Raw genomic sequence first — 27,423 nt, forward strand, 5'->3', positions numbered from 1 at the left:
TAAACAGTGCCTATAATGATATACATGTTTCCAGCCTAGTGGTTTATTTATGTATCCTCATTTGCCATCACCATACCAAAAAGGTTATGTTAGTTTATTTTTTAATAGTTGTTTGGTCAGTAGTTAGCACAACTTATCACTATGCTAGATTCATCAATCTCAGGAAAACACTAGGCTGTGTGCATTTGTCCCAAAATGAATGAGCAACCATTAATGTGGGGGTGGGGGAAAGACTGGAGTTAAAAATAGAAGTATTTCTAAAATTCTACTAATCTATTGATCAGTGACAGACCTTAATATAGGTATGTGGTTTCCTTTTCTAGAACAATTGGAACTACTAATGGTAACTGTTTTTGTGTGTGTGTGCAACACTGTCAGAAAGTTTAATGTTTGGAATTATAACTTATTTCACATTGCACAGTTGTGTGTTTTTTTAGTTTAGATACATTGGCCTAAAACAGACATCTAGCTATTTCTTCAGCAAAATGGGTTTATTCCGTAAGAACAAAGAATTGCAATTCAGGTCCTGTGGGCTAGTGCACAAGTTCCTAGAAACAAAGGAGAGAAAACTCTCTCACAGAGAAGAGGAAGTTGGGAAAACTATTCTAGACAGCTCTTCCTGTTGGGCTCAGTGATCATTGTAGGTCATGAGAGCTCCCCCTTCTGGCTTACTAACTTCATTTTAAATGAGGTTTCTGTTTATTTTTACAGATAGGCTCTCTACAAATTACTTAAAGCTTGCTTCTGATCTATCAGTTTAGCTGATCCATGTCACATTATAACACAACTTATCTTAAATAATTCCCACATTTTTACTATTTTATACATGGAAATTTTTACTGTTTTACATGTGGAAACTCCTACATGGTAAAGAGTTTCTATCTGTTTATTGAAAAAAGTCATTTTGATACAAAGCATAAAATGTTTAGTACTTTCCCCCCATAAGTTTAGAATACTGTGATGATCCTTGAGGATCTGATTTGTTTAATAGACTAGAGGTTCACTTTTTTCATTTCAAATCATCTCTAAGGCACTGGTATCTTTGTTTGCTTAATTTTAAGTTTAGTTACCATGACAAAACTTATTTACTCAACTAATGCCTAGCAGTTTCTAACAGATACTGCTGGCAACTTGAATAATTTCTGTCTGACCAATAAATATCCCAAATGAAAAATGATACTTTTATTTTAAATAGAAAAAAGAATAGTTTTGTTAGTGTACATTTACCTTTTTTCTTGGCTAACTAAAACCTACTTTAATGCTTTTCTAATTTTTTAAAATATCTATATCTCTTAAATGTAATATTCCGTTCTAAAATAAAGGCATGTAAAAGACTAATAAATATATCTTCTATTAAGTACTTAAAATTTTACCCATGAAAAGTTGTTTAATTTCACACAAGTGATAAAATATTCTTAAATATACCTGTGCTTCTTTCCTATATAGTCTTTTTTTGGTATGAAATGTCTTTATGCTTTGGAGATGTAGCCATTTGGTAGAATCAGAGTTCTTTGTTTATGGTCCTGAATCTTTACCATGTTGGCAATGTGCTTGTTCATATATAAAAGGTAACCAGAGAGAGAGGTTTATATTTCCTTTGAGACAAGCCTCAAAAGCAAATAGTTCCTTTGTTTTACTAGAATGTCTGCCCACATGTAGATTTTTAGTTGAGTAATGTTGGACACAGAGATAAGAAAAAGGAGGAAAATCACATTACTCTGGTTCTTGTTTTCTTTATCTATAAGATGTGAGGATTGGAATTGTTGTCTTCTCAATTCCCTTTAGCTTAAATATAGTCTATTTATAACAGAATAACATGCAAATGGTTTTGAAGATTTTGTTGTATAAAGTAGATATAATTGTTAGAGGAAAATTTATTGGAGGCTGTTGTTGAAAGTGACCCAGGCTTGATGTGATAATGTGAAAATATGGTGATGAGAGAAAGTTAGACATGTCCAGGTCAAATTAGAATATGGGGGAGAGGAATTTTTTAAATGAGTCATTTATTTATTCAACAGTTAACCTAAATTTCATTATATATTTAAAAATAATCCTGATTTTGCAGGATGAATATGAAGGCTGAGTGTAATAATATTGAGTAAATACACAAGTTTTCACCCTCTTCTGTTGCCTATGGTTTGCCAGAATTAAGAGTTTTTAAATTAGGTGTTACTTTGTTTTAGTTATAATTGAGTCAGCAATTTGAACACACTAAAAGACAGATTAAAGGGGTTACACTCACCATTTGTTGTCTTTCAAATCCATGACCCCTGCCCAACCCGGTGTGGCATGGCTCAGTGATTGAGCATGGGCCTATGAACCAGGAGGTCACGGTTCAATCCCTGGTGTGGGGGTGCAGGAGGCAGCTGATCAATGCTTCTCTCTCATCATTGATGTTTCTGTCTCTTTCTCTCCCTCTCCCTTCCTCTCTGAAATCAATAAAAATATATATTTTTTAAAAATCATGACCCAAAACAAACAATATTTAGATATTAACTACAGTGCTTTCCAACCTCTAAGATGTTTGAAGATGGGTAACTTCAGCACTCAGAATAGACCTGTGCACAGAGCTGGTGTCGGTAGTTCTAATAATCAAAGGTAGGGTAGTGGGCAGACTGCTGAGGGGTATCAAAGCCTGGAGCTGAGCCCTTCTAGGGAATTTCTAGCTTTTCCCTAGGAGAGTATTCTTAACCCTCTTCAAGTACTTCTGTTGGGGCAGAGATTATAAATTGATGGTGAAATATACTTACAATCTCTGCTCTAGTGAAATACCATTAGCAATTTCCATTGTATTATGTGGGAATACAAAGGTCATGTGTCTTTGCAAACTGATTAGAAACAGGGATAACCTAAACAAAGGGACTTCCAGCAGAGAATTTTCATGTGTTTTTTTTTTTAAATTTTCCCTCACTATATGTAGGCAACTGTTACACCAGTAAGACAGGCTTTAATTGCTCATCATTCTTAAGCCTAAACTGTAATTTATCTGCCCCTGATGAATTAAAAAGGGCAATTAGTGAATAGGTATATGTTGTATTTGCTTTGTTAGGTAGAGGGTATGCCCCTAGGACCAGTTAGTTCCTTTGCTTCACTTGAATGTCAGTGGATCTTTCAGTTGTGTGAGTCTTATAGAGCTGATTGGTGGAAGAAGCAAGCCAGCCTCCTCTGTTTGACTCTTAAATGGGTGGGAGGGATGTGGAGACCTGGGCTCCCAGCATCAGCCTACCTGAGTTATTGTACTAGTATGTATAGATGAGGGTTTCTTGGATTTTGGTCTTAAGACCATCATTTTTGGTTAATCTCAAATCTCCCCAGCAGGACTTTGTCTTATGATCTTCTGGTTTTCTTTCCAGACCTGGAGTCAAGTTTGTATCATATTCTTATTAGTGAAGTGAGGAAGCAGCCTTTTTTTCTCTTTTGGTTTTGTTTATATACCATGCATAGAATTCTACAATATTTATTAGGACTTTCCTCATGCAATCCTGAATTATTCAAGTGTTTCAGTAAGGCCTTATAAATATTAGCTATTATAAATTTAATCTTATTGCTTAAATTATACTGAAAATTATATTGTAACTTAAGAGGAAAATGTTTTATTTTTGAGGTAGGAGGAAAATAGAAATTTTATTTTTTAAAGGTTTACAATCCTTTAAAGGCTTAAGTTATTTTTGGCACTCAATCGTGAAAAAATATATATCTCTTGGTGAGAATGTACAGTCTATGCCCCGGATGGAGATAAAATTTTGCTCATCCATAAGGTAGAAAAACTAGCTGAGGCCTGGGCCATGGTATATATCCAGAAAAACATAGGAGGTCCAAAAGAGAGGTAGGTAGGCACATACTTGAAAACATCCAGAGAGAACAAGAGGTTGAGTATTCTGGTAAAATAGAGGCAATTTTATATACTTAGAAAATGGTCCTCTGTGCTTGAATTCCTTTAGCACACTAATTAGACCATGGTATGTAGAACTGTTTTATAACTTTAAAATTGTTCTGAAAATCTTAAGGTTAAAAAAAAAAGATAGGTGTTTTGCTCAATTTCAGAACATAAAATAATAAAAATCTCGTAGGAACTCACGGATAAAATTTTAAATGCTTATTTATCATTAGGATATAGAGATTTAATTAATTGGTAGGTATACAGGTTAAAGCTCTACCCATTCCAAATAATGTATGACTAGTATTTTCATATTTCTCTCACTCACCCATTTTTATTCTGTCCCTTTAGATATCTTGCTTCTGATTTTCAACTCTTGACAGAAAAAATCCCCCAAACTTATATGTACATTTCAAGTGCTACTTTATAAAATCTGAATTATCAGTACAGCTTTAGAAAGTCACACTTGATGAACATTTATTTTTTAATTTACTAAGAGAAAGGAAGGGGAAATGTATTTTATGGGACTTGCCTGGCATGTTCAAGGACCAACAAATAAGCCAGTGTAGCTAGAGTAGTGTCACCTTAAGAAACAATTATGGGAGGAATTGGAAGATAAGTAAACACCACTCTTTTTGAGGAATTTTGCTATAAAAGGGAGCAGAGAAATGGAACAGGGGCTGGGTGGAAGTATGATCGTGAGAAGGTATTTCTGTGAGATTTGGGGAATTGGGGCATGCTTATAATCTAATGCAAATGATTTCGGAAAGAGAGAAAATGATGATGTAGGAGAAAGAGAGAATTGCCAGTGAAATGTCATCATGTAGGCAACAGGGGATTAGAACTAATGCGTTTATCCCCATATCCATGGACATAGATTCCAAGACTCCCAGTGGATGCTGTGCAGAATAACCACCCCTGTAATATATTGTTGTTGTTTTTTTCCTATGCATACATAGCTATGATAAAGTTTAATTTGTAAAGTAGGCATACTGAATTAATAATAACAGAAAAATTACAACATATCATAATAAGTCATGTGAATGTGGCAGTTAAGTAAAATAGATGTTACTTGAACACAAGCACTGCGATACTGGGACAGTTGATGGGATAGCCGAGATGGCTACTAAATGACAAACCAGGGGTAGTGTATACAATGTGGGGAAGCAGGACAACAGGATGATTCATGTCCCCAGGGGACTTGCGTGAGATTTCACCATGTTGCTTAGAATGGTGTGCAATTTAAAACATGAATCCTTTATTTCTGGAGTTTTTAATCTAATACCTTTGGAACATGATTGACTGCAGGTAACTGAAACCATGGATAGCAAAAGCACGGGTAAAGGGAGATTACAGTAGATTCTAAGTCATACAAACTTCCTGGTCTCCCTCCTCCTCACCCCAACACCTTTTTTTTCTGCTTCTCAGTTTTTTACCTGGAGCTCTTCTTTGACATGCAGGGGTCAAGATTACTATTTTTGTACTTTAGGCTATATTAGAAAGTACAGTTTCAGTTTAACTTTTGGCTACTGAATGGGATTTTTCATTGGGCCTGACTTCGAAGACAAATAAATAGAAGAAGTTAGAAATCCTGAAATTTAGTGTTTCATTAACATAGATTTGTACACAAAGCTCAAATAAAATGTCATCAAGAAACAGAACAAAAGATGCTATAACAGTTAATTCACAGCACTACTATAATAAATATTCTTTTAAGTTTCACATAAATATAACAGCTCGGTAAGTTTGATTTGAAGACACATATATGTTTTTCTGTTTGGCTGCATAGGGAACAATGAAATAAAACCTCATTGACGTAATTGAGCCTGATAACATCGCCTGACTGTACTGCTGATGTTTCACTGTGGTATTGGTGGTTTTGTACAGCCCTGTAAAGCATATTGGACTTACAAACATTCAAACAGAAACTTTTATCAGGATTCAACTTTTTAACCACAGAGAAGAGCTGAATTTATATAAAGGCTCAGTCTTGGGTTCACTTTATCAAATCAACTAAAAAAATTTTAATAATGTATACCTCGTGTTACTTAAAGGAAATGCTGTTTTTTAAAATTAGTTTTGAACAGATAACCAGTATGTGAAAATATATAACAATTATATTTGAGCTTAGGAGGAAACAAATAATGGAAGTGCCTAAAACCAGCAAGTTAAATGTCTTATATTGTAACACAAGCATGTCAAACTCACGCCGGCTGCAAATTTCACATGCTTGGAACCATGTTTTGAGAACATAAGCACTATAACTTTTTTACTGTGATTCAAAATGTAGCTGTATTTAAACTATTCTTATACTTAAGTTAATTACAGGTTCTACTTTAGTATTGTGATTGAAATTTAGATATCTAAAATTTTGCTGACTTTGGAACAAGGTATATACTTTCTACTTGGAAGTAAGATTTTAAAAGAGCTCTCATATACTATTACATAGGGGGAATGAATGCTTCTATCAGTGTTTCTTAAACTGAGGTAATAGGTTGTGTATGGCAGGTTTTTTCTATATCCAGATTTCTTTTCTCTATTTCTCTTCATCAAAATTACAATTTATGACATAAAGCAGTGAGTGTTTTTAGGCTATTGGTTCTGAATACTCAAAAATTCAACAGGGACCTGGAATTATAAAGAGATTTCCCAATGAAGATTATTTTCAGGGCTCTGTCAATAGTTAAGTTAATGGGCATTGTCACACTGTTAATTTGCATTTTATTGAACAAAAAACTTTTATTACATTTGTTATTTATTTTTATATTTGCTTTTTTTCATTAAATTTATTGGGATGACATCTATATATCTACTAGAGGCTTGGTGCACAAAAATTTGTGCTCTTGGGAGGGGGGGTCCCTCAGCCCAGCCTGTGCCCTCTCTCAGTCTGGGACCCCTCGGGGGATGACCACCTGCTGGCTTAGGCCCGCTCCCCGGGGGATTGGGCCTAAGCTGGCAATCAGATAGCCCTTTGGCAGCCCGGCAGCCCTTGGGGGATGCCCACTTGCCAGCGGGGAGCAGACCTAAGCTGCAATCGGACAACCTTAGTGCAGCTGAGGAGGTGGGAGTGGCTCCCACCACCACTGCTGTGCTGGCAGCCGTCAGTCTGGCTTGTGTCTGAGCAGAGCTCCCCCATGTGGGAGCACACTGCCCACCAGGGGGCAGCTCCTGCATTGAGCGTCTGCCCCCTGGTGGTCAGTGTGTGCCATAGTGACCAGTCATTCCCAGTCGTTCTGCTGTTAGGGTGAGTTTGCATATTACCCTTTTATTATATAGGATAGAGGCCTGGTGCACGGGTGGTGGCTGGCTGGTTTGCCCTGAAGGGTGTCCCGGATCAGGGTGGGGGTCCCACTGGGGTGCCTGGCCAGCTGGGTGAGGGGCTGAGGGCCGTTTTCAGGCTGGCCACACCTCCTTTAGGGTGGGGGGTCCTCACTGGGTTGCCTGGCCAGTTGGGTGAGGGGCTGAGGGCCGTTTTCAGGCTGGCCAAGCCCCCCGGGCACAGAAGCTCCCAGCCTCTCCTTTTTTTCTTTTTTATTCTGGGATTTATTTACCTTCTATAATTGAAACTTTGTTGCCTTCAGTGGAGCTCAGAGCCACCAGGGCAGGAGGGAAGCTTGGCTTCCTCCATCACTGGAGCAAGCAAGCTTCCTGCTGGCTCCAGCTCAGTGGCTGCCGGCCGCCATCTTGGTTGGGTTAATTTGCATATAGTCACTCTGATTGGCTGGTGGACATGGCTTAAGGTGTAGCAAAGGTGCGGTCAGTTTGCATGTTGTCTTTTATTAGACTAGATATCAAAGGCTAATATGCTAAGTGTCCCTCCAACCGGTCGCTGTGACGCACACTAACCACCAGGGTCAGATGCTTAACACAGAAGCTGCCGTGACACGTACTGGCCATTTACAAAGAAATGGCACTGCAGACCTGGCACTGACAAAGCAACACTCGGCTTCCCCCAAGTGAGACACAGGCCCTGCCACTAACACAGAGCAACAGCCCACCAAATTGCAGCCAACGCTGCCAAGACCCCATGGTGCAAAATGCAGCCCACAGCCAGCCCAGTCTGGAATTGGTGGCTGTGGCCCCGGGTAATGATGTCACATAGCAATGAAACGCCCGGCTTCCTCTCCCTAGCGACAGGCCATTTAACAATAAATGGCACTATGGACCTGGTGCAGAGAAAGCAACACTTGGCTTCCCCCAAGTGGGACACAGGCCTCGCCACCACCCTGGAGTGACAAATCGCAGCCAATGCTGCCGAGACCCAATGGTGCAAAATGCGGCCCACAGCTCAGCCCAGCCTGGAAACGGTTGCTGTGGGCACTAGGTAATGATGTCCCGAAGCAATGCCTGGCTTCCTCTCCCTAGCGACTAGCCTCCTTAGAGTTTCTTCAGTCCAGGAACACGACTTGCTTTATTGCCAGGGGCAAACATTTCACCCTTTAACCAAATGTCTGTGAAGCATTTTCCCGTGCCACATCTCATTTGATCCTCACAGAAGTCCTGGAGTAGGTAGAGAGGAGACCTGGTAGAGTCTTATTTTCTTTTCATTAGCTGGAAAATGGAGATTTAGAAAGCTTAGAAACTTGACCTGACTGAAAAGAAGAAAATGACTTCAGGTTTTCTCACTGCACAGAATATAGTTAAATACTGCTGCAGTTAAGTATTTTACCTTTTGTTCTCCCTGCGTAATCTACAATAATAATGTGTTTTGTGTTGATATTTACTGCTATGTTGCTGACAATTACCTGAAAGAGAAGTTAGGGTGCTGCTTCACTGGGCTGGAAAAAGTTTAGCTACATCAGAAAGCAGGTCTAATTAAGCAAGTTCTGTATCTATAAAAGGCTAAGTTGACTCATGCATGCACAATACATATAAAGCTCTCGCTATCGCCAATGCACACTGTGTTTCAGTCATTGTCGATCGTGAATTTGGTTGACACTTCTATTATAGAGAAAGGGTGAATAGCGATATTAAAATATTTCTTCTAATTAATTTCCCTTCAATGTGCACGAGTCTGTGTACCAGGCCACTAGTTGGCTAATAGTATCATAGTAAAGAGTAAAAGGGGGGCAAATATATGATGATTTAACTTTGGATGGTGGATACACAGTGCAGTATACAGAACATCTATTTGCATTTTAATGTTTATATTTGCTCCATTTTGTCTTAGCTCACTAAAAAGATGTGTGGTAACCACCAGCTTGTTTTCTGTGGATAAAGTGGCATGTAGATTTGCCTTTAGGAGACACTCATTGTTTAGCATGGCTCTTCCTTACAGGTAACGGATTCTCTCCGAAGTGACTCCAACACATGTTTTCTAGTCTACCATAATTCACAAAAGTAATCATTAAGTAGGGGTGGGGGGTGGAATCACTTTTGTGGTAGGATTTTCTGTGATAAACATGTGAAAAGTCGACTACCATTGTTCTTCATGTGTATTGCACATATACCAAGAGCTGATTCGGACTCAGCACATGAGTGCATCTATCCAGCAGTAAAGTGAAATATCTGCTGTGCACAAATGTGACAGTACTTTTTTACATTTATGCATTTATTCGGTGCTATCCCAAGGTTCATGTGGTAAATACATTTTGGAAATGACTTGATCTGTTCTCTTTTGATCTGTTCTCTCTTTCAGCATAATCTTTATCACCTGTCTGGCTAGTTTTACCAGTCTCTCAGCAATAGTTTATTGTTTTCATATGCTTTTGCTATGAGAACAGAATCTGAAGGGCACCTCTATAGTTTTTGTCCCATTTTAGGAACAAAAATATGAGTTTCATATAAGAATGCATTGCATGCTGAGAATTAAAAAAAAAATTTCTGTGAAAATTAGAATTTCACACATTTGAAATATATGTAAACAAAATCAATTTCTTATTACTGTTTCTTAGTTTAAACTTTTACCTAAGTGCTAATATTATTATGAGACATTAGGTTATATTTTCACTAAGGAGTTTGCTCCTTTGGATCGCCTGTATCATTAGTTTTCTTATTATCCTGGATCATTTTTAAGTACAAACAAGCTCTAGAACCTATCATATTAATAACAAAAAAGTATCACCCTACATTCTTTTCCAACTAGTTTTTCATTTTATTTTTGCTTTTGCAGCACAATTTCTCAAAAATGTCCTCTAGTCACTATCTCTTCTTGTCTACCTTCATAAATTCTTAATTTTGTATTGAAGCTGAATACTTACAATGTATAGAGACTAAGGATAGCAAACACCATCTACCCATCATTAACTTTGAAGTTCCCTGTATGCCACTTTCAGATCATTTCCTTTTCTCCCTTAGAGATGTTCACTATCCTGAATTTCCTTAGTTTCCCAGATACTTACATTCCTAAAAAGTATATTTAAATGTATAATTTTGTTTCTATACTTTGAATTCATTTTCCTTGTTGTATTCCATTGGGTGAATATACCAAAATGTTCAATTTTGTTTTTGGACATTTGGGTTGTATCTAGTTTTCTTTTTTTGTTGTTGTTTTCTTTATTATGTACTATATACTATACTTGTATTGATGTAGTATGTACTATACTTTCAGAGAGGAAGGGAGAGGGAGAGAGAGATAGAGAAATCAATGATGAGAGAGAATCATCAATCAGCTGCCTCCTGCATTTCACACTGGGGATCAAGCCCACAACCCGGGCATGTTGCCCCGACTGGGAATTGAACCATGATCTCCTGGTTCATAGGTCTACGCTCAACCGCTGAGCCACGCTGGTTGGGCTGTATCTAGTTTTCTTGCTACCCGAAACAGTGCAGCTATATGCATTCATGTTCTTGTCTCCTGATGTCAAAGATCAAGCTTTGGGGTTTTCCCCTCTATTGTGGAGTGATGCTTTTGTAAAATACACTAAAAGTGTCATAATAATGTCAAGTTGCTATAAAAATTTCGAAACATTTACTGTTAATTTCTGTACTTATTAATTTTCAACCAATTTTCATTCAACACTTTGAATAACTGTTAATACATATTTAGTTGCAAAATTCCTGGATCATACATCTAACTTATGCAGAAAATTTTGGTTTTCTCAAAATCACTAATATTCTAGCTTTTCAAATTACACAGAAGGCAGTCTACCAACAGTTTGTGGCTGTCATTGTATATTTTCAGTTCCTAATAATGTAGGGGATTTCAGATAAAGACCTGCTGCTTTTTATTTTATTTTCTTCCATCACCATTTATCCCCTTTGTGCCCTCTTCCACCTCCATCTCCTCCCTAGCCACAAGTGAGAGAAGACCATAATGGGATGAACAGCTAAGGAGGAGTGAATTTATTAAGGGAGATGGTCTGCAATACAAAATTCCACAGTAGAGGTCTAAAAAGTAAGCATAGAGGGGGAAAATTGTATATTGTAAGGTTTTCAGAAACCTCTAAGAGCACAATTAAAGTAGCGTGTACATTATCTCTCATATTAGCAGAAACTTTTGAGCAGCCCCAGAATCAGCTGTGGGCAAACTACGGCCCACGGGCCCGGATCCAGCCCATTTGAAATGAATAAAACAAACAAAAAAAACCGTGCCCTTTTATGTAATGATGTTTACTTTGAATTTATACTAGTTCACACAAACACTCCATCCATGCTTTTGTTCCGGCCCTCCGGTCCAGTTTAAGAACCCATTGTGGCCCTCGAGTCAAAAAGTTTGCCCACCCCTGCCCAGAATGGTCTTAGTGCATTAGGGAACATTCTCAACTTGTAAGCTAATATGCTCTTATACGCAAGAAGCAGCACTACTTTATAGCATTGTTTCTCAACCTTGTTTTCATTCTCAACCCGCTAAGGAGCCCTTTTAAAATATTTTTCCTAATCTTACTCCCACTCTATATTTTAATACCATATATTAAGTGTATTGGTTTATTATGTACTATGGCTTTTGGAGGGTCACAACCATTTTAATGTTTTTTAAATTATTTTTTGCCCTCCAGGAACCAATTTTCATCTTCTTGTGAGTGATATACTTATGTTAAGAATGCATGGCATGAATATAAATATGGCTTTTAGCAATAGAATGTAAATATTTGAAAACATAATATTTAAGGGGCAAAGGAGACTCAATGTTAAACTATTTTAATGGAAATAAACTTTAATTAGCAAAAAAAAAAATCAACTTCTACTTATACTAGTGAATTGGGGAAATGAGGTACTTTATAGGCATTTGTCACTGTTAGATGGTACCATTGTGGAAGAATGGATTGGATGATAAGATAGGTGGGCAAGTTTGTAGATTCAGAATTTAAATTAGATAAATTTTAGTGACCCATCATATGGTTCTGTCTTCACTCCTGTCTGTTCTATACTTTCATTAGTGAAATTAAGAAAAAAAATCAGATTTATAGATGTCTCAATGATAGGAAAAATTGTTACTGAACAAGAGTTGATCTGCCCATATGCACAGACCAAAAGAAATGTACAGGCAGGCGTTTGCAGTGGAGAAAAGAATTATTTTATTAAAATTGGCACCAATCTGGAGAATGTGTGAGATCGTGTTCCAGAAAACCCAACTGCCCAATGGTTTACAGACAGGATTTATAGAGCAAAAGTCAAGAGTCATCATAAGTAATGGGGTTTGGGTTGTGGGTGTTGCTGATTGGTCAAGAGTGAGGTAAGGGCAATAAATGGTTTCAGGTCTTTCAGTCTGGTTCCATGAGGGTGTGGTCAGGGGTCATGCCACTGTAGGGCCCAGGAACTGTAACACAACCTAGGCCCTGTTTTCTTTTGCTTAATAGAGACCTTACCTTGTGAACCTTAGTCAAGGCATGGTCATTGTTTCTTGCTGCCTCAAGGGTTAAAGATTAGTGAAAGGGAAGAGTTTAGACTTACAGGGCATTCTGTGAAGAAAGGGAATAGAGAACTGGGGTCACATATTAAATCAAAGTCATACATTAAATAGGGCCTTTGGACCTGGCTGGTGTGGCTCAGTAGTTGTGACCTATGAACCATGAGGTCATGGTTCAATTCCCAATCAGGGTACATGCCCAGATTGGGGGCTTGATCCCCAGAGTGGCATGCTGGAGGCAGGTGATTGATGATTCTCTCTCATTGATGATCCTCTCCCTCTCCCTCTCCCTCTCCCTCTCCCTCTCCCTCTCCCTCTCCCCCCCCCCCCCCCCCCTCCCCCCCCCCCTCCCCCTCCCCCTCCCCCTCCCTCTCCCTCTCCCTCTCCCTCTCCCTCTCATCTGAAATCAGTATATAGTAAATGGGGCCCTTGGTTTCACTCACCCTTTTTTGTGCATTCCTCAAACCTTAAGGGAAAACAGGCAATGATCTGGCTGTTACCTGCTGATTAGGGACATTGATTAGAGAAAGAAGAATGGATTTGTCTCAAAGTCAGTTGAAAGTATTCTGGAGTCTCAGGTCTAAGACCCTAGTTTGAATTACCATTAGATTACTATTCTTGGCTATCTTTTAGGCAGCAATTATAAAGACAGATTACCAGTAGTAGCTCAATATCACTAATGTAGACATTCTCCAAGGGCCAGGCAGAGAAGTGAACCAGTGGGTGAATGCATCTGCATAGTAAAGGTTGTCAACCTGATCTATGGCAGTGTTCATGGAGTTAATAAATTGGAAACATTAGAGTCATAAGCTGGGATGTAAGTGCAACATTTCTATGTAAAAAGCGAGCATATTCCTTCTTGAGCTGCAGTTGGTAGGTCTAATGCTATTCAGTTCTGTAAAACCACCTTTCTTATTTGGGCCATTTCTTGATTCCAAAGAAGAATGCTTTGTCTAGAGTTATTAAGAGCTGAGGCTGTGACCTTTGTTAAGGCCTGTATTTCTAGCTTTGCTGAGATATCTGCATATCAGGACATGAAAATGGAGACGGGCCATTCTCACCAGGTCATGATCCTTGGACATTTAGACCTCAGTGCTGGAAAATTCTTTGTGTTCTTTTCTCAGGAAGGATCTTACAGATCCATCCTGACAAAGATGGGAATCCCCAAGTACATTGCCCAGTCCAGCAGTAGGGGAGGTAAGGCCAAAGATTAGTGCTGCAAATCTAAATTCCTTCTTTGGGTGTAGGAAAGACCTCAGGTAAGAAGGACTTATTGTCTCTTCCTGTCTATTTGTTACCTAGATAGGAATGTATGAACCTATGTACATGGTGACAAACATTCAGTGATGCCCCATTATACCTGACGCAGAGCAAAATTAGACTGGTTGGTTCATTCAGTGCAGAAAGGGGCCGTGATGAGAGGCAACGTGCAAATCATAGGCCATCTCAGACATATGTGACGGGGGACAATAGAGGCATTAGTGCATTTCTAAGTCAAAAATGCATGCTTTTGTCTTAGTACAATTAAATTGGTGTTCCCCTGGATGTGGGGTAGGATAGAGGTCCCAGCTTATCTTTAGTAGCTTGCTCCATCCATCTTTCCCAGTCCGCAATGTTGAAGGATTGTATAATCCAGAGCATTCCTTCTGCACTTGACATAGGCAGCAACCCACAGACCCAGCAGTCAGACTGGTTATGGACTTCTGTAGAAGTGGCAACCCATGGGAAGAAGACAATGCCCATAACAGATAGAAATTGAAACAGAAGTTAGAGATTAGAAAACAAACAGTTACCTGGGTGGTCTTCATTTTGGTGAGGTTCAGCCTGTGTTTGCAAATGTTTGTTTTCTGAAGAGTATTGTACAGTCAGGATGTCACAGAGGTAATCATATTGATTGGTGATTCCTAATGGGAGTGGTGGATTCAGGGCTTGATTCCTTCTGGTTTAACAGAGGAATGAGTCATTAGTAAAATCTGATAAGACCCCACCTATTTAGGTATAAGCTGATCAGTTCATTTGAGGTTATTCTTGTGGTGTAAAAAGGTGCTCTAGTTTTTGTGTGTGTTTGTGGGTTTTTTTTGCACCTATCTGTCCAATTTTCCCAACACCATTTATTGAATAGACTATCTTTACCCCATTGTATGTTCTTGGCTCCTTTTGCATATATTAATTGACCATATAGGCATGTGTTTACTTTTGAGATCTATTCTGTTGCACTGATCTGATTTTATGGCAGTACCATGCTGTTTTGATAACTGAGGCTTGTAGCATAGTTTGATATAGGTAGCATGATACTTCCAACTTTGTTGTTTCTCAAGATTGCTATGGCTATTAGCAGTCTTTGTGGTTCCATAAAATTTTTGGATTATTTGTTCTAGCTCTATGAAGAATATTATTAGTATTTTTATTTAAATTTTTTTTTATTGATTTCAGAGAGGAAGGGAGAGGGAGCGAGCAATAGAAACATCAATGATGAGAGAATCATTGATTGGCTGTCTCCTGCATGCCTCCTACTGAGGATTGAGCTCACAACCCAGGCATGTACCCTTAACTGGAATCAAACCTGGGACCCTTCAGTCTGCAGGCTCACACTCTATCCACTGAGCAAAACCATCCAGGGTCATTGGTATTTTTATAGGAATTGTGTTGAACCGAGAGATTGCTTGAGTAGTGTGGACATTTTAATGTTAATTTTTCCGATCCATGAGCATAGTGTATGCTTCCATTTATTTGTATTTTCTTCAGTTTCTTTCTTCAGTGACCTATAATTTTCTGAGTACAGATCTTTTATCTTCTTGGTTAAAGTTATTTTCATGTATTTTTTTATGCAATTGTAAATGTCATTGTTTTCTTAGTTTCCCTTTCTGATAGTTCATTGTCTGTGTATAAAAATGCAACTGATTTCTGATTAAATAAGAGTGGTGAAAGTGGACACTGCTGTCTTGTTCCTCATGTTACCGGAAACTCTTTTCATTTTTCCCCATTGAGTATGGTACCTGTGTTATGTTGATGTATGTTCCCTCTATTCCCACTTTGCTGAGAGTTTTTATCATAAATGGGTGCTAGCTTTAGTCAAAGGCTATCTGTTTTCTGATGGCCTGGACAATGAATAACAGCAATCTTATGAAGTATTGCTCCACTGTCCAGTTGAAATTCTCTTAGATCTCTGGCAAAAGCCTCTCTAAACAGTGGGGGAGGGTTTGAACTCTTGGAGAATAACAGTTCAACAGTCTTCCAAATGTAAATAGCTCCTGAGATTCAGAGTTCAAGGGTATACAAAGGAAATGGATTTAAGTCCAGGAAAGCAAACCACCAAAATTTCCCAAAGTGTTCACCAAGGTATAAGGGTTATAAGGACTACCAGGTAGATGTCTTCCACTCTTTGGTTGAGGGCTCTCAAGTTCTGAACAGATCTGTATTCCCTAGTACCTGATTTCTATACTGGTAAAATGGAAGTCTTATACGGTGAATGACAAGGCTGAATAAGCAGACATTCCAGGAATATTCTAGGAATGCTGTTACTAATGGTTGGATTCCCCTCCTAGCTGGTTCTTTTAGAAGGTCCTGTTTTAGATAGAAAGACATTTGCTCCTGCGCAAAATCATATTTGGATTGGGGTAGCCGTCTTTGCCTCTGCAGGCCTGCCCTTTGCCCATCCTTCCAGACTCATTTCTTGGAAGATTTCTTTGGAGAGCTCAGCCAGAAGTTCTTTCTTTGGCCAAAGCCAGCAATACTGCCTGTAAAACACAAGCTTCTTCCAGAGGCACTTTAATATCAATCCGCCGGGGGCAGAGGTTATTTTGGCATTTAGTTTAGTCAGTAAGTCCCATCCTAAAAGTGGCACTGGGCATTTCAGCAATACAAGAAGCTATGGTTAAGGTTTGTTTTTCCCATTTGGCAATCTAATGGCTTCCTTACTGACTCTGGCATTGTAGTCACGAGCCTTGTTTCAGAGGAGAGTTTAGTCAACCTAGTATTTAATACAAACTGACTCCAGTGTCAGTCAGAAAGTAAATTAAGCCCAGCCGGTGTGGCTCAGTGGTTGAGTAGCAGCCTATGAACCTGGAGGTCACAGTTCAATTTCCCAGGTGTGCTCGATCCCCAGTAAGGGGTGTATAGGAGGCAGCTTAAAAATGATTCTCTCTCTTCATTGATGTTTCTATTTCTCTCCCTCTCCCTTCCTAAAATTAATTTTAAAAATATTTTTTTAAAGTCCGTTAATTTCTTCTTCTTTTTTTTAAAAAAAGCCCATTAATTTCTTTCCCCACTGTTCCATGTGGGTGGTGTTGACCAGAGGCCCTGGTCCGTCACTCAGGGATAATTGGGTTACCTATAATGCTCCTCCTACCTCTTTGTCCTGCTCTCTGCTTAAACTTGGTCATTTCCCCCATTCCACCCACCACCCCACCCCCAATGACCCTCTGGCTTGCAGTAAGCACATTGTTTGGGGCCTACTTTTGGAGCAGGACCCTTGTTCACCGTAGCCTTTACCTTGTTCATTGTTTTCTTAGGCCCTCTGGTGGTCAGAGCAGCAGCCAGCAAGTCAGCCTGTTGCTTCACCCCACTCTTTTCCCCAGATCTAGTCTCTGTTATTGAACAACTAAAAAGCCATCGCCACCAACAGTGACAGAGGCATTCAAAAGGCCTTTTAAGCTTTTGAAGGTTTCTTTGGACATCAGGGGCACTCTGACCCAAAATAGTCATGTTCACAACCTTTAAGATTTCAGGGGCCTCTGGGCCTACGTTAGTATTTTGGTGACAAGCCTCAAAGATACATTCTAGGAATTTGGCTGGGTCTTTGTCTGAACACTGCTTTGGCTGCTGGACCTGATTAAAACTTATTTGTTTGGGCACTCCCTTCCTTAACCCAACGGAATGCAGTTCCTGTCATGTCCAAGCTTGCGCTGATCCGCATCGTTTATATTCCGGTGTGGTCCGGTAGCAGGGACACAGCAGCTGTGGCTTCCGCTCACACAGGGTTTTGCGATGTCTCATTGTGCAGGTGATTAGCTACCCCCCCCCCCCCGCCTTTTCTAAGATAACCCACCGTTCTTTGGCAGTAAGTAGGGTGTTCAGTAGATGTTGAATATCTGCCCAAGTCAGGTTATAAGTGTCAGCAATGGGGGGAAAAAGATTTTCCATAGTTCGAGGATGGTCCCTATAGGCAGGCATATGAATTTCAGCATTAATTCCTCCAATTGGCACCTGCTTTAATGGGAACTGCCCTGTCGGGAGTGGCCCCCTGACCAATGTGGGTACCCTGCTGGGTGTGAGAGGGGAGGCCACTGCTCAGCCCCGCAAAGCTCTTTCTCCAGCTGCGTCACTGCCCAAGGGCAGTGGAAAGGCCACGGCGGCTGAAACCTTAAGCTAGAGTAATAATAAGTCACCGTCCTTCTCCTGGAATTCTCGTTAGACTTGCCCGGCTTCCCACCCTGGTGTATCATAATTTCACATTTCATTTGCATGTGCTTATTCTGATACAAAAGCATAAACACTTTGTACATAGGGGATTTCATCCATTTTTCCTCAATGACTCAAGTTGCAAGATGGTTCTGTAGTTCAAAGACCCAGCCTCTGGCCAGTGTTCTCCTGACGCTAGAGCAGACTGTGGCCATGTCATATTACAGAGAAAAAGCATTTTCTTTTTCTTCATTGGTTCATAGCCAAACATGGCCCAGTTCGGTAAGATGCATCCCAGGGGACTGCATTAGGGGACGGAGTTAGATATTCAGTTCCCCTTGATAATACAGAGGATAGAACTTCTTTTCACAGTAACAAACCAAGTCATTTTAAAGAGAAAAATCAGCCTCTAATTTTGCACTAGTTTAACTTTTGATGTTTTAAATCCACTTATTTGATTAGATTTCTTTCAGTCTTACTCAGTTTAACCACACAAAATTTCCTCTCAGGTTTTCACAAACCTCCTACAACTTTTCTAATCCCTCTTAAGTTTGTCTCTTCTTACTCATTCAGAAGTAACCATCCTTAGTTTAGGACAAATTACTTTCCTCTAATTCCTTCAAAAATTTTATTTCCATACTTTATGCCTTCTAGGATCTAGAATGTTTGCTGGTTAAATTAAAACCTGAAATAACTTTATCAGAATAACAGTTACGGCCATATAAAATACTGCATAAATTTAATGAGTACTAGACCACAGTCATTTTATAGGTACTAGTCCATGAATTTTGTAAGTGGTTATAGTACATCTGGATTTCTTTAGGAGATAATAGGTTTCTCTGCACTGGCAAGAGATGACTTTTCTTCGAGAGTATTGACAAGGAGATGGTGGTAGTGACAACTGACAAATTTGGGTGATTAAGGGTGGGTACCCCATATAATAAAAGTGTAATATGGTAATTGTCTAACTGATCAATCGACCGTTTGGTCGACTGTTCAACCAGTCGCTATGATGTGCACTGACCACCAGGAGGTAGACACTCCAACCGGTAGGTTAGCTCAGTGGTCGACAAACTGCAGCTCGCGAGCCACATGCGGCTCTTTGGCCCCTTGAGTGTGGCTCTTCCACAAAATACTGACTTCTGCACATGGGCCACGAAGTTTCAATCGCACTGTACGTGCGTGCCCGCACGTGGTATTTTGTGGAAGAGCCACACTCAAGGGGCCAAAGAGCCGCATGTGGCTCGCCAGCCGCAGTTTGCTGACCACCGGGTTGGCTTGCTGCTGGGGTCTGGCCTATCGGGACTGGGCGAGAGGGCCGGGCAGGCCCTGGAGCCCTCCTGCGGTCCCTTCCTGGCCAGCCAGCCCCCATCGGCTAATAGGGACTGGATGAGATGCCGGATCAGCCCTGATTGCCGGCCAGGCCGAGGGACCCCACCCATGCACAAATTCATGCACCGGGCCTTTAGTATTATATGAAGAGCTCAGCAAGCTAGAGATTGCTGACAAATCCTTCTAGCAGCCTGTTTTGTATGGCCCTAAAGCTAAGAATGTTTTTTGCATCTTAAGAGGTTGTAAAACAAACAAAAGAATATGCCACAGAGACATTACGGGGCTTGTAAAGCCTTAAATATTTACTGTCTGTTCTTCACAGAGAAGTCTGCCAATTCCTAATAAAATATTGGACTAATGATAGAGTAGATAACACTAAGATCTTCTGCAGTAAAGGACAGGAAACAACACAAATAGTTCAGTATATGGAAATTTTGTGATTAAATCACTCATGAGCTAGGCTTATATTCAAGATTAGGGTTCAAAGCTATATAGAAAATTGCAATTATAATTAATTTCTCAGGCAAAAAGAGACCTATTAACTAAGTAAACTTAAGATTAATGATATGTAAATTATAGCTTACTAATAAATTAAAGCCAATTTTATCTCCTTGAGAATAGTGACTATTGGATGGGGAAGCAGCCAGTAAGCCTGCTAGAAAAAGAGGCGCAGGAAAAAACTAGTCTGGGACTAAGAAGTTACCATTGTATAAAGAAACAAACAGGAAAACCACTAATTATCTGCATGTCAAAAGAGTTATGTGTTGTTTTTCATGCTCCATTCCTTTATACTTAATCTAACCACAAGGATAAGCTTTTAAAACTTCTTTTGACATAAGTGCCTTCTTGGTAAGAAAATAGCACCACCATTATTTGGACTATGAAGATTTATAGTTTTCCTTACTCTTTTAGTGACTGGATGTGATTTTTTATGTATATGTTCCCTTCTGGGAGCTTATTTTTGTGACTATTCTGACTTTTCTTTTGGTTTCTCAGTCACAGAGTACATAACTAATAAAATATTCTGTCTAGAGATAATTTTTATTCTGACCTCCCCAATAGTTCTCTCAAACTTCAAACTATTTGAAGTATCTGTAATTGAGATGCTCCATTTTGTCTTACATATACTTGTTTATTTCTGGTTTGTAACTAAGTGAATTTTTTTTTCCAGATGATTCTTTGGGATTGGGACTTGAAGCAATGGTATAAACCTCATTATCAGGTAAATATGTGATTATCACTGATATCTATAATGAAACTTTTGACATTTTAAGTTACAGTCACAAGACTGTTATGACATAGATTTCCTTTACTTAAACTAAAATAGCCAGAACTTTCATTTAGATAGATTACAACATTTTAACTGTAAGGGGGAAATGAAATGGTAAGAAACCAAGAATATATAATAGTTATACTTAAATGTTGCTATAATAGTCTGGACTCAGGATAAACTAATAATTTTATATTAAGGATGAGATTTCTTTTCTGATTGTGAGCAACTGATCCACACAGGAAAAAAATAGATTAAAGGCCATATATGAGAAAAAGCAAGACAACTGGCAAAATATTTTATCAGGGAAGCAATATCATTTTGCTCTTTGGCAAATTTTTATTAAATTATATATACAGAAAAGTGAACAGCTTGATGAATTTCCACTAGTACTCATCAAGGAAGAACACTTGGCCAGCATCCCAGAAGCTTCACTTATGCATTCTAGGTATTACTTATATCCCCAAAGATAATCTCTTTCCTGATTTCAAGCAGTTAGTTTTGCTTATTTGTGAATTATATATATGTGCGTGTGTGCATGTGTGTGTGTGTGCGTGTGTATATATATATATATATGTGTATATATATATTATATGTATACTCATTTAATATGTACTCTGTAAATATTTTTGATCACTTAAGTAATATGTGTTTGTATCAGAAGAACAGAAAATAGAAGTATAGGAAAAAGAGAAAAATCATTCATAAACATCAGGTAATAACTATGTTATGTTAACAATTTTTGTTCTTGTTAATCCTCACCTGAGGATATTTTTTTCCATTGGTTCTTAGAGTAGAAGGGAGAGAGGGAGGAGGCGAGAGAAACATCGATGTGAGAAAGACACCAGCACACAGGCCAACCATGGATCCACTTTTGATGCATATATTTACAAGTCTTTTTCCATTGTATTGAAATGTGATTGTATATTCTGTTCTATAAAAATTATATTAGATTTAATATGCTTTTATGAAACCTAATGTTTTTCTGTCTTTGAATTTTACATAAATGGAATCAACCACATGTACTTTCTGGTTTGCTTCTTTCAGAACTTTATCTGTGAGATCAATGCATATCGTTGCACATAATACTGTGCAATATGGTTACACAATATGGTTCCTTTACTCGCTTTTACTTCTCTGGCCTCATCTTCCTGCACTTTCTCCTTCGTTTACAGCTCCAGCTACACTGGCCTCCTTGTTTTCGCAAACAAGCTGAGCAGGCTTCTGCCTCTAAGTTTTCACACTTGCTAGTCTCTCTGCCTGGAATGCTCTTTTCCCACACCTCTGTCAGATCGTAACAAATTACAGCCTTATACTCTAAAATTTCAGTGCCCTCCATCACTTCCTTTTCCCTCTCCTTGCTTCTTTCTCTTCAACCTGCTCAAAAACCCATGAATCTCCATTGCTTATATTCCTTAGCCTGGAAGCCAGTGTACTCAAAAATTTGGCCCCAACATGCCTCTCCAACCTTATTTTTCACTGCTCTTCTTTTATTTTTATTTTAAATATGGCCCATACTTTAATAATTTTGTTTTCTGCACCTTGCTATTTTACCACCTTTTTTTAAAAACCACTTTTATACCGTTATTTATCCTCCTTCTTGAAAAATGAGCTTCCCAAAATACATTTTTTGTTTAATTTCACTGTAAAACATTATTTCCCCAATCTTTTATAAATAAAATCCTACCAAATGCTACCTCTTCCGTAAAGTTTCTGTAAACCCTTCATATTAAAGTTATCTATATTTCCTTTGAACTTTAATACTATTTTATTTGTATCTTTATCTCATCATTTCCCATAACATTAATAAGAGTAGTAATATTTATTGCACTTTTCCTATATGTATTATACTCTGTCTTATGTGCTCTGCATGTATCATCAGATTTAATTCTCTCTGCTTCTCTCTGTTAAGTACAACTATAAACTCTGAAAATAATGCATGAGGAAACCAAAAAACTCTGGAAAAAAAAAAGGGAAGAGTAAGCTGGCCTCGGTAAGGACCCCGTTAATGGAGGAATAACATAGTGACAGGGTTCCTACAACCCCCACCCAAAACCAAAAGGTGACTTAGGCCCTCCCTCTCAACCTAGCAACAGAAGGTGTCCCAACGAGGCTCATTTCTTCCCTAAGACTGAATGAGAGTCCTGCAAACAATACCAAGTGAATCTGGTGGCTCTGGCAAGAGGGACTTGATCAGGAACGCCACTGGCAATAAGTGTGAACATCACAGAGTACACTTTCACAAACCTGTATGTGCAGCCTACTGTACACCAGGCTACATGGTATACCATTGTGGTATATGCAGTCTGTTGATCAAAATTTTGCTATGAGGCATATGACTGTACTCTCATTCTCTACTGGGCATGAGATCTCCTTCCCAAGTGAGAGACATGGGGTGGCCAGGGGGCCTGGCATAGGCGATACTGCTACAAGTGCCCAGCCCAGAAAGTGTTCTTTGTCCCTGTGGCCTGGAGTCTCCTTTCTTCCACCTGAAAGTACTAGATAGCCCAACCTGAGGAAGTTCCCTCTCCCCCACAGATGAGGCACCGGCAGGCACCAGTGGGAACCCTAGTGACACCAGAAAAAAAAAAAAGACTGAAATAACACTGTGAATGTCCTAAAAATTAAATTGACATTAGATCTCGGCCAGTGTGTCTCAGTGGATTGAACATTGTCCCATGCACCAGAAGTTTGATGGTTCGATTCCTGGTCAGGGCACAAGCCCAGATTTCAGGCTTGATTATGCAGGAGGCAGCTGATCAATGGTTCTCTTTCATCAGTGTTTTTCTCCCTTTCCCTTCCTCTCTGTCTATACATCAATACAAACATTTTTAAAAAAAATAGTCATCAGAACCACAGCCTAAAAAAGTAGACCAGGATCCTTGTGTGAAATCTAAACAAGTCTACCTCCTAAAATAAAAGATTTAAATAGGACCCAGTCTTCTAGGTGCTATTATTGTGAAGCATTATTAGCCAAAATATTGATGATAAAATAAAAAACACCTGTCATACCAAACACCAGAAAAATCACAGCTTGAATGAGAAAAAACTATATTAGTGCTTACCACCAAGATGAACAGATTTGGAATTATCTGACAAGGAGATTTAAAGCAGCCATCATCAGAAAATTGCTTCTAACAAGCAGTTACGAATTCATTTTAAACAAACAGAATAGAAAAATCTCAGCAAAGAAATGAAAGTTATAAAAAAGAAACAAATGGAAATTAAAAACTTGCTGAATGGGCTCAGCATTAGCGTGGTGACGACCGAGGACAGAATCTGCAAGCTCCAGGACAGAGCAATAGAATTTACCCAATTTAAACCTCATAGAGAAAATAGATGGAAATAAAATGAACAGAGCCTTAGGGACCTGAATGACACAACAAAAGATCCAACATTCATATCGTCAGTGTTTAGAAAGGAGGGGAGAAAGAGAGTGAGTTTAAAAGAATATTTGAAAAAATAATGACTGAAAACTTCCCACATTTTGCAGAAGACATAATTCTACAAATTCAGGAAGCTGAGCAAATACCAAATGGGATCACTGCAAAAAAAGTCTGCAAGACAAATCATAATTAAACCTTTAAAAACTAAAGACAGAGGAAATATTTTGAAAGCAGCCAGAAAGAAATGCCACATTACTTATAGGAGAACACCAACTCAAATAGCAAATTTCTCATTTGAGTGTAAGGAAAGTAGATGCTATTATATATAACTCGTGGAGTATATATAATATTTTATATAATACCGGAGGCCCGATGCATGAAATTCGTGCAAGAGTAGGGCCTTCCTTCCCCTGTCTGCTGGCACCGGCTCCCTTCTGGTACCTGGGACCCAGGCTTCCCTCACAGCCCCAGCTTCATCAGGAAGGATGTCCAGTCTAATTAGCAATACCAGTATTATGCTTTTATTATTTTAAATTTGACCAACATGTGAGGGAAGGTTTATAGAAATAATCAAATTTTAACATGTTCATTAACTTTGGCTTATCAATTTAAATTATAGCAAGCCATTTGTCAGAAATACTCTTTTTTTTTTTTTTTTTTATGAGGCCGGTCACTTTTGGGTTTCTTTTTTTAATATATTACACTGATTTTTTTACAGAGAGGAAGGGAGAGGGATAGAGAGCTGGAAACATGGATCAGCTACCTCCTACACACCCCCCACGGGGGATATGCCCGCAACCAAGGTACATGCCCTCGACTGGAATCGAACCTGGGACCCTTCAGTCCACAGGCCGATGTTCTATCCACTGAACCAAACCAGTCAGGGCAGAAGTACTCTTAATTGACGAGAAATAGCTGGACTGTGCCCCAATAATGGGGAATTTTTAAAATAAAAACTAACACAAAATAATGCTTCACAAGAAAAAAATTAAAAAACCTCCATAGAGCAAAGACATTACTTAGCTAATTACTGGTCTCACTTTCATGACATTTTTTTTAGTTCTAAAATGTGTTGGGCCATAGCCAGTTTGGCTAAGTGGGTAGAGCGTCGGCCCATGGACTGAAGGGTTCCGGGTTCAATTCCAGTCAAGGGCACATGCTGGGGTCACGAGCTCAGTCCCCAGTAGGGGGCATGCAGGAAGCAGCCAAACAGTGACTCTCTCACATCATTGATGTTTCTAGCTCTCTCTCCCTCTCTCTTCCTCTGCCTTCCTCTCTGAAATCAATAAAAATATATTTTAAAAGTAAAATGTGTTGAGGTCCAGCTGATGTGGCTCACTGGTTGAATGTCAACCTCTGAACCAGGAAGTCATGGTTCAGGTCTTGGTCAGGGCACATGCTTGGGTTGCGGCTCAATCCCGAGAAGGGGACATGCAGAAGGCAGCCGAGTACTGATTCTCATCACTGATGTTTCTAGCTCTCCCTCTCCTTTCCTCTCTCTAAAAATCAATAAAACATATTTAAAAAATAAATAAAATGTTGAGGATAGTTAAAAAGTTTCATGGTGAAATCATTAAATACTTTGAATACTTAAGAATTCCAAATACACTTAAATGTAAATTCAAGATATAATAAAACAAAACTAACATTTAATTCACTATTCTGATTATCAGTGTGCTTATTTCTATGGTTTATTTCAGTGATGGCGAACCTATGACACGCGTACTCATTTCTTCAGTTGATTTTTCTTTGTTAAATGGCATTTAAATATATAAAATAAATATCAAAAATATAAATCTTCATTTTACTGTGGTTTTTAATTTTAGAATATATTTTCTACCCATTTTTTAGGACCCAGCCTGGTGCTTTTCTAATTCCATGAATTTTTTGTTAACCATTTAATTCAATGTTATCACCGTTTACTTTGAACTGTAATACCATTTTTCTGTACTCTTATCTCATTATTTTCCATAATATTGATAGTAATACTGTTACTTGTTACACTTTAAATATATGTACCACACATTGCTTTATGTGCTTTGCATGTATTAACAGATTCAATTTTCACATTAGCCCTTAATAAAGTAGATGCTATTATCCCATTTATAGTGAAGAAACTAAAAAGTTCAGATGTTAAATTACTTGCTCAAAGTCACACAGTTAGGGTTAAAGTCTAGATTTCAAACTCATCTTTGTAACAAAGCTTTGTCACTGTGCTAGAGTGACAAAGGTAAATGAAAGAAATGCTATATATGTTTAAAAGAAATTTTGACATAAAGGAAAAGAAATCATCAATAAACTAATGCAATCCTCTAATTGTAGATTTTGAAATTATTACAAATTTAGTTTTATGCTAGTTATAGTAAGTAATGAATACTATTAAATATAGCTAAGCTAATGAAAAATATAGAAAAAATTAAAATTCACATTATCTGCTACATCAACATCAAAAATTTTAAAGTGATAATTATACCATTTGTTATATCATTTATATCCTGTCCAAATTAATGAATATTAATATTTAATAGAATTAAGTTATTTAGATATTATTAGAATAGACCTTGACTTTAAAATAGAGGAAGTTTATCTTAAATGTTGAATTTTCTGTGTAACAAATATATAATTTTACTTTTCTTTTCTAGAATTCTGGAGGTGGAAGTGGAGTTGATCTTTCTGTGCTAAATGAGGCTCGTAATATGGTGTCAGATCTTCTGATTGATCCAACCCTTCCCCCTCAAGTCATTTCTTCCCTACGGAGCATCAGTAGCTTGATGGGTGCTTTCTCAGGTTCCTGTAGGCCAAAGATTACTCCTCTCACACCGTTCCCTGGATTTTACCCTTGCTCAGAAATAGAGGACCCAGCGGAGAGAGGAGACCGAAAACTTCACAAGGTCAAAACATAGTAATCAGCCAGCCCGATGTATCACATTTGATTATATTTTCAAATTAAAACTGCTCTTTAAAATCTTATCTAACCTGAAATTTCTTTTTCAAGGATCAGTTTCTTTTCCAGTATATTGAGCTCCTTGGATCTTTAAAAGTAGTTATAATCTCAAATAATTTGAAACAAGTATTCAATTTTTATTCCAAATAGCATTGCTGTAATTAGCAGTTACAACTGCAGCAGTAACAACTATTTATTGCTATTGTTGTTGTTTTTAAAGTACTAGAGCAAAAAAGCAATCCAGACTTGTACAACATACAGTGGGGCTTTGACTTACGAGTTTAATTCGTTCCGTGACGGAGCTCATAACTCATATTACTCGTATGTCAAATCACTGTGACGTTTGCTGCGCCAACTAGCGGTGGGGTATCTGAAGCTGACTCATAACCCGAATTTTTTTGAGCTTGCAACTCAAAGCAAAAAATC

General features: G+C 38.5%; 1 protein-coding gene and 1 long non-coding RNA gene across 4 annotated transcripts in view; one reads left to right on the forward strand and one right to left on the reverse strand.

Annotated features, from left to right (window-relative positions):
- Positions 1-27,423, forward strand: part of PDE3B (phosphodiesterase 3B) — a 152,101-nt gene that overhangs the window by 71,758 nt on the left and 52,920 nt on the right. For 2 of the 3 annotated variants that reach the window (XM_036325500.1, XM_036325501.1), the window contains exons 2-3: positions 20,569-20,619; positions 26,696-26,944. In XM_036325500.1, coding sequence (XP_036181393.1) covers positions 20,569-20,619; positions 26,696-26,944 — 300 coding nt within the window. The remainder of the gene's footprint in view (positions 1-20,568; positions 20,620-26,695; positions 26,945-27,423) is intronic. The other variant, XM_036325502.1, reaches the window with a different exon arrangement.
- The window catches only part of LOC118664862, a 153,412-nt gene that overhangs the window by 66,046 nt on the left and 59,943 nt on the right, over positions 1-27,423 (reverse strand). The window lies entirely within an intron of this gene.

Source organism: Myotis myotis, unplaced genomic scaffold (genome assembly GCF_014108235.1).
Source record: "Myotis myotis isolate mMyoMyo1 unplaced genomic scaffold, mMyoMyo1.p scaffold_m19_p_10, whole genome shotgun sequence".
NCBI lineage: Eukaryota > Metazoa > Chordata > Mammalia > Chiroptera > Vespertilionidae > Myotis > Myotis myotis.